The sequence below is a fragment of the Telmatherina bonti genome (assembly GCF_933228915.1).
Source record: "Telmatherina bonti genome assembly, chromosome: 2".
Classification (NCBI taxonomy): domain Eukaryota; kingdom Metazoa; phylum Chordata; class Actinopteri; order Atheriniformes; family Telmatherinidae; genus Telmatherina; species Telmatherina bonti.
In genome coordinates this window covers 18,637,317-18,658,631 of record NC_136620.1, presented here as the reverse complement: position 1 = coordinate 18,658,631, position 21,315 = coordinate 18,637,317, and the positions used below count along the sequence as shown (strand labels likewise).

Below are 21,315 nucleotides of genomic sequence, written 5' to 3'. Positions count from 1 at the left end.
CTTCGATGAAGAGTAAATTACTTAGAAAATAGGCAAACAAATGATAACTGAATTGGATGAATAGTGACATGACAATTAGATTTTGTTGACATGTTAACAGGAGAGATGGAGTGTAAAGGGTTTCTTTCTCTAGGAATATTTTTTTTTTTTTATGTTTTAAGTGTCTTATTTTGTTAAAAGGCTGGTTAGAAACCTGTTAATATTGCTGATAGTAAAACCTGCCTTGTGCCCAAACTGGTGGATCTTCAAAAATGTAGAGAACATTATCTTGGCTCACTTTGAGACCCTTAAAGCCAAGAGATCATGTCTGGAAAGCCAAGAGATCATGTCTGGAATACCACAGCCTATCTGAGAAGGGCTGCTGACCATGTGCATCATGTCAGTTTACTATCCTGTAATGGCTACTTCCTGCAAGAGAATTATCCAGGAGAACACTTTTGGGATGCACTATAGGCCAGGGGGTTGAAAGCATGAATAAGCAGCCATTTATTTCAAACTGGAGCAGAGCCACACAACCATTGCAAAAATAAAATGCTGGACATCAGTGACAAATAAACTATAAAAACGTGAGACAAATATCACACAGCCAAGCTGAGAGACTGATCAGGAGAATAAAAGTAAAGCGCTTAGTGAGGTAAGGTGAGGCAGGCTATTTAAGCATTTAAAACCAAATAAAATCATTTTAAAATGAACTGTAAAATGCACAGGACCCAGTGGAGTGAAGCCAGAATGGTTGTAATATGATCACTCTTACGTGCTCCATGAGAAACATATGTTATGAATTACGAGCTTTTTTTTAAAGAGAAAAAGGAAAGTTTGACCTGCTGTGGTTTTCCTGCTAAGTGTTAGAGGCATGAACATGCATGGACAGGTGAACAAAATTCATTTGAGAGACAGGGATTGAGGGAGTCGTGTTCTGTGTTCTAAGTAATATATACAGAACCCTTATGTTGGTCTGTGTAAACATTTGTGAGCTTTTAGTATAATATCTGATTGCAGATAAAGACAGAATTGTAGGTTGTGTGAACAGTCACTTTCTTAAGTCTGGTCATAACAATGTAACTGAAACTTCTTACTGTCACCACCACTGACCCATCATCCACCATTTAGCGCCCTCCTTTACGCTGATCGTTTCGTTTTCTGACTAGTTCAGGAGTCTAAAGAACAATATAGTTTCAACAGTTGGCAGTCCATCTTCTCTTAAGCATAAGTGAAACAAAATGTAAGATTTTCAGAAGACGCCCAGCACAGATGTAGCGCTCTCAGAAAACCTTCTTTCTGGATGATTCAGTTAAAAGTAACCTGGGCACCTGACTTGCCAGTTCCATATTCTTGGATATGCGCATCAGCAATCTAGGACCATTTATTTTTACAACCTTCTTTCATCAGCTCACTTAATGGTTAAAATGTCAATCTTTTCTACAGTTTACCTTGGGGACATTATGTCTTGAAATGCTTTAAAGAGTCTTCTCCTTAAGCTGAATATTATCTACCATATATCGTACTTCTTTTACAAGTTCTACTTTTAATACCCATTTCTATGATCTGCATTCTCTTATTAACTTTATTACCTGGCGTGATGACCATAACCACATACAGATTCATTTGTGTCAATTTATTTATAATACCTCATTTTCCAAAACCCATTCTTACCTCATTATGTATAATGGAGATTGTAATTTGTGCTCCAGTAAGTAAACTAACTTAGTCTTTCCAAAAAAAAAATAAATAAAACATACATTCTTTTGCCCTTTCTCATGCCAATTTGCAGCTTCTAATCGCTGGAACAAGTAACAACAGAATGATTGAGACCAGTTACACTAGAAATTCAATGCGAGTCATTCATTCCATTTTCTTCTTTTACAAACTTGTTTTAAAAGCTTGTCTGTGATAGCTGCTCTCAGTATTTATTGCTTCTCAATTAATACCAAAACAATGATTTTGGAATCATTGTTTTTATTGCACAGTTGTTGTTTTTTTTGTTTTTTTTACTTTTTCAAAATGTGCACATTGCATGTAAACTTCTGTCAGAGTGAACATACTGTTGCCTCTGCCCAAGGTCGTCATTGTTAATGAGAACTGGCTCTCAATTGACCTTTGTGATAAAATAAAGGTTAAATAAAAATTAAAATTAAAAACGAACTATTCTGGAGACTTGTGGTTGAACAACTTAATGAAACACTCACAGAGCAGCTATCCCCCAGTGACCTCCGCATTTCTTTCCAGCCTCAATGAACAGCGACAGGCCGATGAGGTTGATGGTTGGAGCAATAGCCAGAGGCCCGATGAATTTGAGAACAAGGCCTACCAGTCCTGAAAAGCCCAGGACAATCTGGAGCAGGGAGGACACCAGGATGGCTCCCTGGATCTGCGGAATACAAAACAAGAGACACTTCATTAAAACCCAATCCCCAATGATGTCTACAGTTGTCTACAGTTACACATGCCTCATTTTCTCTACCGTTTTAATGTTTATGTTTCACCTTAAATATTTCACTTTACAACTAGCAGTCGCACTATTGGGCAAAGGACCGTGGATTTCCTTCTCAGACAAATGCAGAACTAAGTAGAGTAAGTCATTTGAAAAAAAAAAAAGGTTCGGACCATTTTTCAAATGTAAATAAAAATAAGTTGCTAATGTCATGAAAGTTTCTCTTTATTTCACGAAAAACAGGACACAGAAATGATACGTTCCTAGTTTTAATTACAAATATGAGCTCATCTTAAACTTGATGGCAGAAGAAAAAAAACTTTGGACAGATTCATTTTTACCGTTGCATCTCTTCATTCTTGTTTTTTTTTTTTTTTTTTTTTTTTTAAAGACATTCCATTAACATCTGGGAAGTGAAGAGACCAGCTGCTGGACTTCAGGAGAAAAATTCTGTCCAGTTCCTGTTTGATATATGATTATATGAGTCTGCTGCTCAACAGCCCTGGGTCTTTTTGTCATATTGTGCTTTTCATTATGTGTCAAATGTTTTCATCTGGTGAAGAAAATTCCAGCACCCAGACGCTTCTACTTTAATGGCATATTAAAGCACCTTTCTATATGTGCAAGTGTCAAGTTCCACAAGTACTAATACAGCACTATGCAATCAGAGATGTAGGCTTTTTAAAATCCATTACAAACTGGGTGGTCCCTTTACTCTTTAGTTGAGAGGATGCAGTATCCCCAATTTCGAGAAAGAAAATTTTAAATTTCACCCTGTGATGGACAGGCGACCTGTCCAGGGTGTACCCTGCCTCTCCCCTAATAATTGCCGGGATAGGCTCCAGCATCCTGCAACCCTGAATTGGACTAAGCAGTTGAGAAAATATTTGAAAATTCAAATTTCACGTCATCTAGTTGGTCAAAGTTAGTTTACATAATCTTGGCAGGATTTCTCGATCACGCTCACATTATAGTTTATCTTTACATTATAGAGTTTTACTTTTATGTTAACAGAAGGGGATTTCTGGAAGGAAAATCTTTATTTTCTTTTTTGTCACACAGATTAGAAAGAAAAAGTTTTAGTTTTTTATATGTTTCGGTTTTAGAATTCTTAGTAGATGGTTGGATCTTAATAGTGTTTCTGAAAGTGTTCCTTATCAGATGCATTGCCTTTCCTGATGGTCATGTTTATAAATGCAGATCCACTCCTTAACCTAAAGATCATAAGCATCCAGAAATGATAAATGACGGTGTTCTTTACCCACAGATTTGTCTCTATTATCTTGGAAACTTTGGATAAAATTCTGCATTGTAAATGAAACAAATATTCAAAGTAATTGTTATTTTCACATTACTGCTCTTTTGTATGAATTGAACAGTGAATCTGAGAATGTATGGTTGATCTTTCTCTCTGCGTTGACCCCTGTGATGGACTAAAACCTTTTTAATCAATGGCAGCCTGAACAGAATCTATCCCAACTTTAATCATGATGAAGTGGGAACAGAAGATGGATAGACGGATTGTTCTGTAGAGATGTGGCACTTTTCTCCAGTTCAAAATGTGCTAACATTGTTCCTTTAATTACTTTTTTTAAATTTATTTATTGTTACTTGTATTCTTTTATTACTACCATTTAATCTTTTTTTTTTTTTTTTTAAATTGAACTTGTACTTGTACTTTTGATAAATTTGTTGAATAACTATATCAAAACACCAGATAGCATAAAAGGGCAATAATGGTAGTTATTTCCCTTTTACATGTAGTATGAGCTTAACTGTCTTCAGAGTGCACTGTAAAATTGATTGTATTTTATTTGAAAAAAGATGAGGTATATGATATACCTCATGATGCATTTTACATGAAGTATATGGTATATCCTAAATCATTATTTCATTTGGCTGCTGTTGCTAAATTAGTTTTTTGTTGCTGTTGTTGTTGCCTCAGAAAAAAAGTAAAACTCACAACTTTGCAAAGTTTCAGATTATAACATGACCATGAATGAATGGATAGATGAATGGAATGTGGGAAGAATGCATGGATAAAAAAATTGTCTGAAAGTCTTGATACAAGTAAACCTTTCTTTATTTTTTTTTATATTCTTTTTTTTCCCATTCTTGAAAGCTACATATGTCATGAGAATCAGTTTTTTGCGCCTTTTCTTTTCTTATGGCAATATAAACAAAGACATCCTTGGCAAGAGGCCCACGTGCCAGGTTGTTGGGCAAAAAAGGTGCTTCAAATATGAGCAAAACTCTTTCACTCTGCTTGTAGCTGCATCAATTCACGGCAACAGATGGATTTATGATTTAAAGCCTGGTGCTTTTATTCGCTCAAAAATAGCAGACTTCAGTGTAAATAAACACTATATGGTAGTAAATCTTGCTGAACAGATATTTTTTCTTGATGTCTATCATACAAAAATGGTAAATCATTACCCACACAGAGAACCAGTGCTCCGTCCATACTTCGGTATTTCCCTGTGAAAGGTTCCCAAAAATGTGATTCCTGTTAAGGCCACGGTTGAAAATCAACTGTGACTGAAAATATAATGTTTCTTGACACAGGAGGAAAAATATGAGCAGATATATAAGGCTGCAGTAGTTGACCCGTTGAGCAGATGATTCCCGAACATTTTTGCAGATCCGCCTTTCACACAGCTCTGTAATCAGCACAGTGTTTCTGCTCAGTGAGACTTTAGTTCTATTAAAATAAAAAGTTATCTTTGTTTTCCATTTCAACTAATCAATTAGTCAAGTAGTTGTAAACATTCCAACATACAATACAGTACAGTGGTTTTTTAGTTAGTGAAATGTTTCATCAATATTTGTCCTTTTATTTTATTTGAATTTTATTTGTAATTTTAATTATTGTCAAGTTCATGGGTCATCCTCTAGCCCGTGTTGATATTTAACTGACCTCACGTATCCGTGACATCCAGACCTCATCAGAGTTTTCCACCTGCAGTGGGCCGGTGCCATTCTGTAGCTGCATGGACAGCATCACTGGGGCATTTGGGTCAGGACACTTCCATTTGGGCAGGGCAAGAATGGCAAGAGTCGGAGTAATAAAACTGAAGGTTCCACCCTGGAGGATTGGTAACCTGCAAATCAGTAAAGCAGTAAGTGTAAGACCTTACCAGCACAAAGCAAGTTACAAAAGCAAGACTCATCATTATTTCCCAGTGACAGAGAGTAACTGAAGGTAATATTTCAGAAAGTATTATTAATGACAAAAAGAAATTCTAAAGAATAATTAAAGGGGTCTAAATGAAAAGGAGTGTTGGTGGAGATAGGGAGATGTCCCTGTTAGACTGTGTTTATAGACAGAAATATTTTCTGTGTAGCACACACACATGTGATGTGTTTGAATTATTTGTCTGATTCATACAAAACACTGTGTACAACTGTTTGAAGTGTGCAGTAAACAAAAAAGCTGGGGTAGGTAATGTTGGGGAACAAGCAAGATGTGAAAGTGACACCCTGTCTTGGCTCCTCCCATTCTGGTTTTGCTCCTTAGGTGATCCAAGGCTTCTTACCTCCTCCAAGGAGGTCATGTTTTTACCTGCATTTATCTGTTTCTGTTCAAGATAACTCAAAAAGTTATGGACAGATTTTAATTCAATTTTCAGCAGTTGTTTGAAATGAAATCCTTCCTGCATTTTCTCAGCCGTGAAGAAGCTTACAAAACATAAGAAATTAACAACTTTAATTTGGCCCGAACCTTTTGATTGGTCAGAGTTTTAACAGATTTACACTAAACTGAGGGGTCCAACTATATTTCTTATTGTTCGTGATTACAAAATGTATAGACTACTATCAGGATAAGGAACCATCTGCACCCACAAGCCATCTCGTGGCCATCTGCAGTTATGGAAACTAATATGAATACCAGCGTGCTATGTTACAATTTGAAATTAGAAATTAGAAATCATCAACTTTGGTTGACATTCAACTTTTTTTTTTTTTTCCTTTTACAGTATGTCTTAAAAAAATGTAGAAATCTGGTGTCTAAAGGGTTAACATGCTTATTATTCAATGTCAAGTGATTGCTTGGATCCCAGGTTTGGTCTCCTAGGCTTCTGCTGAAAGATGTAGGTTGAGAAGTCAACAAAAGCTCTTTAGCTCTTTGCACAGTGAAGACAGATGTGTATGTGGAGCTCTGTACTGTTTCCCTCACAGACACGGAGTGAAAAAAGTGAAGCATAAGATCAATGCATCCTTTCACAGACATTACAATCACACATTCTTCAGGATTTTACATCATTAACACAGCAAAAGTAAAGATACAAAATGAGTCATGTGCACCCTTGGGGGCACAAGTCTCATAACCTAGAACCAAGGCTGGCTGACAGCTCCACCCCCAACAAGGCAGCACATGTAGGAGGACAGAGATGTACGGTCAGATGATCCTCTGTAAATTGAAATTCAAATGCTTCCTCTTTATCAGCGGTGTCAACTATTCAGGGCAAAGGTGAAAATGCTAATAAACTTGAGCGTACAGGAAACGTTGTCATGTGAGACATTCCTTCAGTTTGCACCTGCTCTTCATGAGAAAATGATTAACAGCCTTATCACAAATATGCACAGCCACCCACACGTCCAGTAAGCAATGCATTCCACAAGATGGAACGTGCAAATGCATTATTTTTCCTTACATGTATTTTTTCTTTTTGTATGTATGTGTGTCTTATTGGGAGTGCTTGTGGGTAAATAATATGTGGTTAGGTGCTCTCGTTCGTGCGTCAGAAGTGACTTACCTGGTCCCGACAGCTGTTTGCAGCAGTGTGCATAGCCCTGACACAAAAAAGATGGTGGAAATGAGCTGGCTTTTGGCAACATTGTTGTCGCCTATGCAGAGAGGCTCGGCAAGAATCAGCGGGACTGCAATGATGCCACCAAACGCAAGTATGTAATGCTGTGGATAGAGGACAAAATCAGAGATTATTTGAAGGGCTGAAATGCACTTTCTTTGAACCATATGTATGGCACTGACTGCTTTCTTTGTTGTGTACTATTTTGTTTAACAAGATTTAAAACTGCTATTTTGAGCTATATGATGCAATAAGTACAAGGTGAAAGTGTCAAATAGAGACTTATTAGCCACATAAAAATACCTGATGCAAAATGTTCAGTGAAACTCAATTTACAGCAGAAATTACAAAACAAAGAAAGACGGTGTCCTCTGTACACTCTCAAAAATAGAGGTACAAGATAGGGACATTTCTGTACCTATAGGTACATTTTAAAGAAATGTTCTCTCAAAAGTACAATACTGGTCTTTAAGAGACCAGAAGCACACCTTCAGAGTATGAAAAAGGGTTCAAAGTGACATGAAGTACAAATTTGTACCATTTTAACCATAAGGGTACCTACAGCATTGAAAAATGTTTGTTGTGACAAAAACTATTGCTAGCAGCAGTGCTTTAAGTGGGCCGCTATGCAGCGGTACGCAGTACCGGCACTTTTAAATTCTATCCTTTTGCGTACCAGGACTATTTTTTACAGCGTATGGTGCATACTGGGACTTTTACCAGCTTTTCTTCAGCAATCAGTATACCCCCCTACAACTTCACCACATATTACAACTGATATTTGATGATTTTATTATTTATTTTTCATTTTTAAAACGTCGCCTCAAAAGAAATGTATTGTTAAGACCGGTTTAGATGCACAACACTTGCTGTAGCCCACAATGTCAGTGTTTTGAGTTTTTGAAGATTATTTCTAGATTAAAGATAAGATAATATTGCTAAGTGGCATGGACCAGGCCTAATGCTGTGAAAAATATAAAAAACATAACTTGATAAGGTACAAAAATAGACCAGAACTGAAGGGTACAGAAATGTCTCTCAAAAGAATACACCCCCAGCGACAAGCATTTGTACCTTTTTAGGTACAAGCTGGTACCTCTATTTTTGAGTGTGTGTCTATCAGAAGCTAAGTTACCTGATGCTCATCGTGGCAGGTCAAAATGTCAGGTTGACTAATGAAAAGAATCCACACTGCAGTCTCTCAGTTTCATTTGAGGCATGTAAATGCTTTAAATGAAATATAATACAAAGCAATGCAGACACACTTTCTGGCTCACACCAACGAGTCCTCCAGCAGGAAAACATTGTGTCACAATCCAACAAATGAAATCTGTTATCCTCTGCAGTGTCAACAAGTCTCTCAAAGTATGAAAGTAAACAAACCATGGTTTCAGAAAAATCTATCTGGGATAAAAATAGGCGTAAACAAGAAACTTTTTTTTACATCTTATAGATCTTCGGCTCAGATTTACTGCCATGCCTGTGTGGACATATGTGCTGAAAAGGGTGAGAGTGTTAGTGGTAAAGATTCCCATTGATCCAAAAGAGTTTGGAGAAAGGGAAAGAAAAATCAAAGACAGATGTTGACAGGCCACAGCAGATTTATGGGGGTACTTTCAAGCCTACCACTCCCACAAGTCAAAGGGAGATGTCTTTTCTGACACAGGAAACAGACTGGAGGATTCCTCGTGGAAGACTATGATTGACTCACATCCTGACACAAGTTTCCTTTTTTAGCGGTGCAATCTCTATTGTGTTAGCTTGAAAGTACAGGAAAGGGGACCTTCATGCAGGAGATGTTTCAGTTCACTGTGGAAGTACAGCACAAAGCCTCTAGCTTATTTTACTGAGTTTAAAAGTCTTCACTGCAAATACAGTGTAGACTGCAGTTTTAATGAAAAAAACCCAAAAAACATTAAGTATAAAGAGTTACCTAGCATGAGAAGAAGACAAAAATCCACTGAGATTTTTACATAAACAACAGACAAAGTCTCCAATTCCTCTTTCTAAATTACCCAGACACATGAAAGAAGTTACTAAAAGTACTGCCTAGTTACTTTATTAGATTACCAAGCTCTATTATAAGAGACATTATTTGATTCTGTCAATTACAAAACTATGAGCATTATCCTTAAACAGAAGCATGTGCAAAGCATGTGGTTCCTGGAAATAAATCAAAACTGTTGAGATAAGAAAATAAGGTGAACTCTTTTTCAAAGTTTAGCTTGTCCATTTTGTTAATAGCTGACTAAAGCTTAAGCTAATGCATAGTGGGATGCTGAAGGTAACTGTAGAGCCCACAGAAGAATCAGGTTCGAAAATGCCATCAAATCTATGGATGAGACAAGCTGATAATCCCCATATAACATTCCTGTCAACATTCAGATGAGGTGGCTGAAGAATGGACTGGATTTCCTCTGGAATTATCACATGCTATTTCGGGATGTGATTTAGTATAATAAATATGTATTAAGTTCAAGTTTCCAGGCTTTTGTTCTGACTCTGATGTGATCCAGATAACATGGAAATGTGGTCCTTGGACTTTGTTAACCCATCTGGGAATTACAGCTCATCCCTTTGGTTGACTCCTCCTCTTTTCTTTTCTTTTTTTTATGCCCCTTGTACCCCCCAGCTCTCACTCTCCACCATTCCCCCATCGACACCCCCCACACCTCCCCACACTCCCACCCAACCCCTGTGAAAAATGCAACCCTGTGTTAACAGACCTTCATATGTTCATTGCTGACATCTATCTGGTTTTCATTTCAAAGTTTCTGGATCTTTTCTTCTTTTCAGCACCGATGCTGAATTCTTTGGTTCTTGCTTGCTAATATGACAGATGCTGGTTAGATTTAAAATCTGCAGCGATCTTAGGAAACCTTACCTCATGACAATAGTACTTCCAGTTTCATGGATTTAAGATATTTTAAAAGTCCTAATTACAAATACAGAATTGTCTTTCTTTTTATCTGTAAAAGTCCAGAGAAAGGGAAATAGTCCCATTCAAGTGTTTATATGTGAAATACTTAAAACAAAGTTTACGGGAATACATTTATAGAACTTGATGATTTTAAACAACGTATGCTCAGTACCTGAATTCTGAACATACTACTCCTTCAAGTGTTGATACTGGTTTTTTCGAAGCATGTTCAATTAGACACAGTGGGATGACAAAAATAAAAATGTGCTATAAAGTGCACTGTAAAAAATAAAAAGTCTACTGTAAGGCCATCTTTGTGATGTGGAAATTAAGTTGTTACAGCTGCAAAGTAATCTGACCCAAATGGCTGCAGAAAGAACACAGTATCCTCAGGTGGATGATAAACATCTCTTCAGTTTCTTGTAGAGACATTTAATAAAGTCTCTGAAGACAGTTCTTCTCATCTTTGTCAAGTTGAGAAGATCCAGAGCACCGGTCCAGATCATGAGAACCTTCTAAAGTGGCATTACTGGGAGCATCCTGAAGTTCTGCACTACCATGAGGTGCAGCACATAACAACATTCCACCGTTCGACACTGCAGCACATTGTGAGAGCAGCTGAGAGGACTGTCAGTGCATCTCTGCCCACTCTTTAAGATTTCTGTGACACCTTACCCACAAGCCACTCTGGATTGTTGGCAGTTACACCCACCCATGTCACAGCTCCTTTAACCTCTTGCCTTTAGACCGGAGATTCTGTGAAGATTCCAGTCCAGAACCAGCAGAATGAAAGATGGCTTCATGGATCAGGCTTACACTCTGGACTCTCCACTTCCAACCACACAAATTACATTAAACCATCAGCAATCAGTATTCTGAATTTAGTGGTGCACCTGGTCTTTGCACTAGACTAACTCCGTTCCTCTAGGGCTGCAATCCTGCAATTGTTTGGAGTGTCCCTGCTGCACGACACATAACTCAAAACATAATGACTAATTAGCAGCCTAGGGCAGATTTTAAAGCTGGGGTAGGTAATCTTGCTCATTTTTTTTTTTTTTTTTTACTCTGTGTGAAGTGGTTCCTCATCCTGATAGTAGTCTGTACATTTTGTAATCACGAACAATAAGAAATATAGTTAGAACCCTCAGTTTACTGTAAATCTGTAAAACTCTGACCAATTAAAAGGTTCGGGCCAGATTAAAGTTGTTAATTTCTTATGTTTTGTAAGCTTCTTCACGGCTGAGAAAATGCAGGAAGAATTTCTCCGACTCAGTCTTATGTGTGTCAAGTGTGTTGCAGCAGGGAAACTCCAAACACTTGCAGGACTTTGGCCCTCGAGGACCAGAGTTGCCCACCCCTGCACTACACACGTAACAGTATGTTGTGTTTCCTCTGCTCTTTAATCATCATGTATTCTATTTATTCTTCATTTTATTTCCTTTTTTTTTTTAGCTCGCCTTTTCCTGTTAAGTTATTGTGTACATGTTTATTTGGCAGCACCTTTAGAGAACAGCCATTTCCATTTTCTATATGGACTTGGGCAGATGGTGAACTGACAATACAAGAACTTGACTGAGCATTTTTCCATAAAAGTCAGTTGCCTCATATGGCAGCAGCATAGACCTCTAATGTGAAAGCAGTGGGCCCCACAAAAACAACAGAGAGTCTGGGTTGTTCAACCACTGTAATTTTGCATGAACATTAACAGTAAGAATTTGACTTTGAAAAACTGGTTAGCTGCTTCTAAAACTTTTATTGCAGATGCGCAAGATTTGTTTATGTGGTTTCAACCCGACATATCTAATAAGTCCCGATAAGTCTATAATGCTGAGTGGAAACACATGAACAGGACCACTGTGGCAAAGCCTGATGTACAAATGCAGCGGACCACCCATTGCAGAAACAAAACCACAAAGCAAGACATTTTCTGCCCCATGTGGCACTTCTCAACAAAGTAAGATGGCTCCATGATGCCAACAATTTTGATAATATAGTGCAAGTATCCATTTCCACAGGCTGAAACTGAAGCCAATGAAGATGTACCTTAGTTAAAATACCACTGAGGCCCGCACTCTTAAACATTTCAGACACATATTCAAAAAATAACCTGCTTGTATCATAAAACACTTATAAGTTCCTTGCCTTCTGCATTCTTCTCTCTAACTCTTCCGTCATTCTTCGCACAAGCATGACTTTTGCTTAACTTGCCTCCTCCCCATCACCAACTCTTCCTAGTACCTCAAGGGCCTCATCAGAAGTTTCTGTTAACTTCTATATCTCCTTATCCAACACTAGCTAATAGATCAGAGATGGGCAACTTAGGCTCTGGAAGTTCACTATCCTTCAGGTTTCAGTAGTTCCCTACTTTAACAAACCTGATTCAAATTAATGGGTCATTGTGAAGAACCTGACAACGAGCTATGGATTCATTTATTTTGAATCTGTTGTATTAGAGCAGAAACACATCTACAACCTTAAGGGCCCACCCCTGGACTGCATGGGGGTCTTTTCTTATAATGCCTCTAAAATATGCCTCTCTTCCACCCTTTTAATATTTGTAATCCTCAATTTCTTTCATAGTCTCCATCTCTGCTTTTGAAGACCATTACTTAAGTGTTTGATTCAGCTGTTATCTCTTCTGATATGTTTCTTCCTTTAACTTTAGAATTATCATTAAGCACATTATTCATCAGACAGATGTTCATATCCAAATAAGTTTACATGTGAGGAACCTTTGTATGCAGTGTGGGCTTGCTTGCTAGTATCTTCCCCAGTACCACTTTGGTGTGTGAACTAAGCAAGTTGGGAATCTAATCTGCAACCTTTTGACTGACTAATTTCTGAGGTACAGCCTAACTTTATTGAAAAGTAATTATTCTTATTGTGGTCATTTGTCATTTTTCCTAACCATATATCTATTTACTTGTGCAGTCTCTGGTGTCATCACTTGTGCTTTATAATTTCCAAATGTTCTTTCATCGTATGAACATTCCTCATGTCTTGGTTACATCCCAGATACCACAATTGCTCTGGTTTAGTTCTGGCTCGCTCTGTGTACTTACACTCAAACCACATACTGCAAAAATGACAACCCTTTGGTTGCCCACATCTGATTTGCCAGAGGTGGCCCACACATGGCCCAGCACAAGGCCAGTTGGAGAACTAGCAGTCCTGTGCACTCCCGGAACAGTCTCAGCGGTGGTACAAGCTGTCTATATCTTAATTAAGCCAAGTAATAATGATATGTGCCGTATTAAGATCAGATTAAACATTTTCTTAATAACATTACACCCACTTATTGTCAATATCTGCTTATTCCAGTGCAGGATCGCAATGTATCACAAGGCCAACACAGACAAACAAATAATTACTTATACTCCTAGAGGGAATTTTGGAAGACCTTCTAACCTAAAGAAAATGTTTGGAATTTGGGAGGAAACCAGAGTACGTGGAGTTACATGTGCAGAAAGGAATGCAATTTCCTGCAGAGATTTGAACCAAGAAAGGTCTTGTAGTGAGGCAACAGTACTCATAACCACACCACTTTGTAGCCCCATAACAATAAGTATGAAACTAAAATAGCTGAAAATCAATTAATAAATAAAAGAAATATAAATGATGCCTGTTCATATGGGACAGATATTGGATAAATCAGAGCAACTGCAGTCCGACAACTTTTGCCATGCCTCCATAAAAACATTACCAAATTTGCCACACCTAGCCAGCATCCTGTTGATACAGCAGTTGCCATGTCAGTACACTGGCAGCAGTTCCAGCTTAATGCCAGATCTGGCCCAGACCAGCCTGCTGCGTGGGAATTATTGATATTTTGTGTTCCTCCTCACGCTATGACATGATGGCTCTTGGATTAAAAAAAAAAGTCTTTCTATATCTCACCAACATTGCTCTTACTGGTTTTAATATTTAGCCTCATTATGCTATTCATTCACATGATAGCACATATGCTGTACAACAATTGTGTTGATGCTGATGTGTTTAGGTTAAGGTTTCTAATACAAACTTTAGCTTGGTTTCTTTTCCAGATTCATTCCACTCTCCAGTGGGTTTCAAAAGAAGAGTTCAAGTGGTTGTTGTGTCTGCTGAGCTATAATACTGGGGAAAAAAATCTTCCAAGGAAGTTTACGTGACTTCTTTTTTTCCCTTGAACAACAGGTTCTCCCCATTTTAGACATATTTCTGGGTTTCTAAGCAAGTTAAATAGTAACGGTAAGATACTGAGACAGCAGCCTTGTTTGTGGTGTGCTACAAAGCACAATTGTGCAGCCATATGACTGCACATTCATTTCCTGCATGATACACATTTTTAGGAAATATTTTACTGATAAATGGAGCGAATAACTACTAAAATTATTAGTCCATTATTAGCAGTTGGTGGTTTCCTTCAAAAGTGATCTCTGCCTGAACAAACTCCAGCAATAACTTCTGTTGTTAATGACGAGGCATGCCGTCAAAGCTTTATGTTAGCACCATGCCTTTAAAATGCTGAGAATTACATAATTTTATATGGATAATGTCAAAAATTGTTAAGTGAACCTGCAGTGCTGCCTCATAAGTGCAGCAACAGTACTCTGTTGTCAGACATCTGCCCTGCATGTGAACACAGCATGCAGAGTGCAGTAACTGGGAGAGAGGTGGAGCCTAATTAAACTTTGTTAGGTAAGCCCACAGAAGAGGAAAACTTTGACAGCATCTGACAAGCTTATTGCATGTGGAGTTTTGAGAGAGGAAAGATACCGGCTGATAAGTTGCTTTAGATTTTACATGTTGACTAGACGTTCCAATGAAGACCATTGGTCTTTCACCATTGGTACCACCACACTGCAAACTCTGCAATCTGTGAAAAGCAATACTTTAAAGCTATTATGCATCATAGCATAGCATGCATACCATTGAAAGAAGGATCATCTTCTGCAATAATGTACACTCAATGACATATTTGACAATGTTTTTTATAGGTTGCGCTGCAAGTTGCATTGCCTTCTGCTTACGAGTCCTCTGTGAGGTTAATGCTGCCATTCTGGTATGTAAATCCTATGTTGTGGGCTTGTATGGAACACTTACATAACTGTTCTGTTTCTAGGGGGAAATCAAAGACCTTTTATCAGCACAGTGGTCCTGCAGGCAGTCGATTCATGCTGCTGCAGCATGCACTGGAAGTGCTACGGCTAACTGCTGCTCTGTTGATCACCCCATCGATTGGTGTTGCATTGCTTTTCTTTGCTTGATTTTTAAGGATTACTCTGCTTTATATTGTTTGTTCTACAGGTACATTACCTGCTCCACCGCGCTGGAATGCTCGCTGCTTCGCCCTCACCGCTGCAGCGTTTTCATTTTTACCGTAAAGCTGCAAAGATTGTATATTGGATGTGACGCCTTAGCCTTCCAGAGCCTCGCATTTAAACTAAGACAGTTTAGTACATTTGTGCTGTTCTCTCTTTTTTAACAACTGTATTTTTGTTTTTAAATGTTTTAACATTGTACATATATATATATATATATATATATATATATATATATATATATATATATATATATTTTTTTTTTTTTTTTTTTTTATTTTATTTTATTTTTTTTTTAATTTTTATTTATTTTTTTAAATTTTATTTTATTTTTTTTATTTATTTATTTTTTCTATTTATTTATTTATTTATTTTTTATTTTTTTATTTTTTCCTGGGACTGTGGTCAGGGAGCCGGTCACGGCAGTGGTGCTCCCTCGGTGTTGGACTTCTTTTTGTGAGATTACCCACTCCCTGTTTTGCATGATTATCACAAGTGTTTGTGTTGTGTGTTTCAAATAGTAATCAGACACTTGTCTCATGCCTCTTTTAGTATAACAAACCTGAACGTCTTGAGTTGGGGTAGCTAATGTTAATCTCTGGGTTAAAGTCCTAGAGTGACATTGTCAGTGAACTCTTGTATTTACATATACCCCTATGTCTTGCCACACACAATGTCACTATTTTAACAAATAAAAGTAAGTTGTAAATTTAACTTTGGATTTATCTAAATGAAGGACTCAGCCAGAACATTATATTTATGGAGCAAATTGGACTTTGAAAGCATAAAACCAAGCACGATTTTAGTGTGGGGTTGGGCAATTGGCATATGACTTTTGTAGGTACATAAAGGGGGTCCTCAAAGAACATAGGAACCACTGTCATTTATCATTCAGAAGGACTTATTGGTTTATAAAACATTCCAAAAAATTTTAATTTGTGTCAGGAGCACTTTAAATGTAATGGAAATCCCAGAAATGGGATATGAAAATAAGAAATCTGGATTGCCATTTGAATTCAGGGATTTTTTAAAGTGTTCTTCAGTATTGAGAGACAGGGATAATTTTGCCACTAGAGCTTCTAACAAAAAAATAATGTCCACAATTGTAGGCAAAAAAACTGCAATGACTTGGCCATAGTCTTGCGTCCAGTTTTAAGTGTTAAATATGGCAGTTTTACATTTCTAAATCCAATTTCATTTCTTGAAGGCATTTACCTGCACACTTTCAATGTGTGCCTTCAAAAATATGTGCCATTAAAAATTATCTGAATATTTCCTCCATCGCTGTTTTCACTTTGGTTTGGTTTGACTGGACCAACAAGAACAGAAGGCAGAAGAAATCTGAGAATGTCTCACTGTGAAAGTGTCTTAATCGCCGATTCGTGACACTTTAGAGGTTATTACCCCAGTATAGAGCCTTGCTCTTTATCTGCCTCCCTAACTTTTAAGTCTTTGAATTATCCTTATAAAAACAAATTACTTGTATGTCCAAACACCTCTCACAAGATTGTCATGAAAGATTGAGTCACAAAGCAATAACTATAAATCTAATCTTAAGGCCCTCAAAAACAGATGCAGCGGTGCATTCCAGACATGTTGGCGGCCTGTCTGCAATCAAACAGAGTGGCGTGACTGAACTGCCCAACTTACTCCAGGTGAAGTCAGTTTCCCAGGTGATGTTCTAACACACGAGGCTAAAGGGCAATGAAATTAGGGATAAACAGAATGTCTGCTGAAGGTGATGGATGGTCATCCATTTATTTCTTGCAGACGTTGACTTGCAAGTGATCTGTGGGAGCATATTTACCTGGTTAGTTGTGAAAATGGTAAACGTGAGAGCATTTTATAAAGATCGTTAATAACTGTTATTGTTGCAGTTGTTGTTCAGTAGCTGAAACAATGAGCTAATCAATTAAAGCTTGGCACTTATAACTCAGTTATGGTACTGGTGAATGTTGTATGAGCCATTTTGGTTTAGATTATGGCAAGTCTCCTGTGAGCCATGTGTGGATTATGGATTATGGCAATTATTCTGTGGACAAGAAGTAGCCCTAATACAGGAAGCCTTCCTTATGGCAGTTTTCTTGTGGGTCAGATATGGTGGTCATGCGCTTGAGTATTCAGAGCTACACTCACATTTGACCAATGCTATAGGCCATGACTGCATTTGAGCCAAACACATTTTGCTATCAGGATAGATTGTATGGTACAGTGTGTGGTGTCCTGCATATGGCTCCATATGATGCTTGTACTCAGTGGATGAAGCAAGGCTCCAGATTTTATAAGTAGATCATAAATAGAAACTAGAGGGTTAATAAGTAGATAGGTTTGCCCTGTTATAAACTGCTTGCATCTTGTACCCATAAGTGCATCATATGCAGTCAGCATTCAGGATGGCAAATGACCGAAAAAAAGAAAAGAACAAGAAGAAAACGCCTTGTAGAGAGAAAGAGAGAGAGTGATAAAGAAAGAGAAAAACGTACAAACATATGCATATACATGCATATATACACACATACGCACCCGCCTATATATACACATACACACAGATCATTAGGACTCTAACCATATGAGCGTTGCTCCCTGTACTTGATCACTACTTGAAAATGTGGGCTAGACAGGAGTACCAGCCCACATAAAAGGCCTATTTGGATTTAAATGCATGAATAGAAAACTTGTGGGGCCAGCTTAAGAGCAAGTGTAATGCCATTTATTCAGATTAGTGATGTCTATTGATCTTTGAGAATACAGAAAAAAGTGACATGAATGTGAAACAAGTTTCCTTAACACAAGAACTGCCAAGCGGGTCATTTTTACTTCCTTGGCTCTTCAAACACTGTTAAAATAAAATCCCTATTTCTCCAAATTCATCACTTTTCCTGAAATGGGTCCAGTGAACTTAGAGTGAATTTTGGTGAGTGTGTGATTGCAACAAACCTGAGCATAAATATCTAGAACCGCCAACGGGGTAATTTCTACCGCCTAATTAAATGCATTGTTTTCATCTGCCACTCCCGGTTGCTTCGTAACGCACGTGAGTTTGACAGCTGTCAAAGAGTGAGTAAGAGGGTTTTATGATCGCTGAATTTGAGAAATGGATAAATACAAGAGATATATGAATGCCAAAGAAGCTTGGTTATTATTTCAAAAACTGAGTGATGGAGAACTAGCTTTGGATGACGGTGGAGGATTCTGACAAGATGGTGGAGGAATCCGTGGCTGGAGAAAGTGATGATCCGTCTCTTTTACCTGATAACGGATCATCTTGTGAGTAGGAGGAGCTGATCACACATTGCCACAATCACACGTCGTGTTTGTATGCGAGTGAATGAAAAATAAGTTGAAGAGTAGCGTTTATTTATCTTACTGTAAAATAATTAGAATATTGAGATATGATATTTTGTTATTTAATATGTTTTTTACTGTTTAGCTAGTTTTTTTCTCTTTTTTTAAAGTCTCAATTGTAACTATTAACATAATTAATGGAATGGGGTGGTAAAAATTACCCTTCACTGCGGTTCTAGGAGTATTGGAATGTTGGCGGTTCTAGAGTGAAGCATAAAAAAGACATGTTAAAAAAGACAAAAGACATGTTGCGTCTATTGTGTCATATCCTATCCAACCCTATCAAAGTTAATTGGAATGTATTCCATATGGTGTCTAATTTATAATCATTTTCTTACATATATGTATAGCCTTGTACACTGAGGTGACTGGGTTAAAAACCCTTACACCTCATTTATGCTGAATGTTAAATGTGTATGTGCATATGCTGGATGTGACTGTTTTATAAAGCATAAATAAATATTAAACTTTGGCTTTTCCATCCATTTTCTTAACCACTTGGTCCAATAAGGTTTGCAAGGAAGCTGGAGCCTGTGCCAGTAAACATTGAGTGAAAGGCAGGGACACCCTGGACAGGTTGCCAGTCCATCACAGAGCCAATAAAGAGAGACAAATAACCACTTACACTTTCACTGCTGGGGAGAATTCATAGCGACTGATTAACCTAACATGCATGTTTTTGGATGGTGGGAGGATCTGGGGAAAAGCTATGCATGAAGAGGACATGTAACTCTTCACAGAAAGACCACTGTTGCAACATTTTATAGCACAGTGCCAAACAAGACAATAATTAATTTACCTGGAAGCCAAGCAGAATGCAGAGGTACCATGGTGGCTTGTCGTTGAGGGAGTAAACCAAATCTACACCATTGTCCACTGTTTCTTCCAGAGTTTCCTCAGTGTTTGGCTCCTCAATGTCAATCCCCAAGCGTGGTTGTTCATCATTACCCTTGTAAAGAAATACAGCAAATGTGAAAGTGCCATCAACTAAAAATCAAGTAGATTAATATTTAAAAAGGGAAAACACAATTAAAAAATGTATGTTTACAAAAAAATAGAAAAGAAAAAATGTTTAAGTTTTTCCATTCTGGTGCTGGTGTATAAAATCCACAGATTCCGTCATCATTTGTGTGTGTTGATCATAAACTGTATATAAAGAGATGGACGGAGCTTCTGTGACATCACCCATAGGTTTCTGAAGAGCTGAATTGAAGCCCGGTGGGCGGTTCCTACCGTCGCCATGTTGGCAGCGTCATGCGCGTCGTCTCACCCGGAAAATACGAATATGGTCAAAGAGGTGGAGCTGAGAGGGCAGCCGTGAGCGTCATGGTGGATGATTGACATCAAGCAAACTCCGAGCTTTCTGTAGCTAGAAGCTAACCGAGCTAACCCCGAGATAACGGGAGCTAACCAGCTAACAGAGGCAACTGGGCTAAAACTAAGTCACGTTGTTAACCGGCTAAAAACCGCAGTTGTTCTACATTCCTCTTACTTGAAGCCGGAGATTGGTATCTATCAATCAAAAGGACATGCCCCTAAATTTGCCAAACTTCAAGATTAATTTACTTTAAAACGGGCGAGTTTGAAAAAAATTCCCTCCCCCCAGTTGTCATGAAGGTAAACCTGACCTATAAACCAAAAATGAGTTTTTGAACCAGGCTGTAAACATGTTTATTTCTGCTGTGAAGTTGGCCTTTTTTACATGGAAGTCTATGGGGATTTGTTCAGCCCCTAGTGGATGAAGGGGGAACTGCAGTTTTATGCAGTTTAGGCTTCACTTTTAACCGCTGGCGGTTGCTGCTTGGTGTTGATAGATGGACCTTAATATATTTAGTGGTGTCCTCTGAAACTAAATGCCATTCTATTTTTTTTTTTTTTTTTTTATTACTTTCCCTTTAATTTATTATTTTGACAGCCTTGTTTATGCATGTACTCGACCACATATTGTAAGTGGCAACATATAGATGATATAAATATTTTTACATTGACTACATCAGATCTTAGGAAGGAATGCATGAATGTGTGTATATGTCAGTTTTGAAAGGGGGGTGGCAGTTATATTGACTAAGTCAAGGTGTGTCAGTTCCAAAGACACTAATTCACTCCGTTTTTAGTCATGGAAAATTTGGTTCTTTTTACTGACTTCAATCTCTAAAGATTGAAGTCTTCAATCTCTAAAGATTGAAGTCTGTCTTTGCAAAATATGAGTCACTGAAACTGTGACTAATATAGAAGAGGATCTTGGTATGTTCCCAAAATTCTATCATCCAAACAAGTCTATTTTGTAGTTGCCATAGGTTCTGTTTCTCCATATTCCCACATAATAATTCAGATATGTCAAAATAATTGAAGAATAAAGAAGATTAAGTACTTTTTTTAATCCAAATCATGAACTGATTTAGCTAATACTGAAATATTTTTTGCTGTATTTGTTTGTATATATATTCTAGATGTGGCCAGGATTAACGATTACACCAAAAAATTTATGATCATACTCTTTAATTACAC

General features: G+C 37.7%; 1 protein-coding gene across 1 annotated transcript in view; it reads right to left on the bottom strand.

The window, feature by feature from the left end:
• The window catches only part of LOC306768341 (solute carrier family 23 member 2), a gene marked incomplete at both ends in the record, with an annotated part of 70,041 nt that overhangs the window by 31,745 nt on the left and 16,981 nt on the right, over positions 1 to 21,315 (bottom strand). Inside the window, 4 exons of the mRNA XM_079256652.1 lie at positions 2,187 to 2,368; positions 5,349 to 5,532; positions 7,189 to 7,346; positions 19,607 to 19,756. Of these exons, the coding sequence (XP_079112778.1) occupies positions 2,187 to 2,368; positions 5,349 to 5,532; positions 7,189 to 7,346; positions 19,607 to 19,756 (674 nt within the window). The remainder of the gene's footprint in view (positions 1 to 2,186; positions 2,369 to 5,348; positions 5,533 to 7,188; positions 7,347 to 19,606; positions 19,757 to 21,315) is intronic.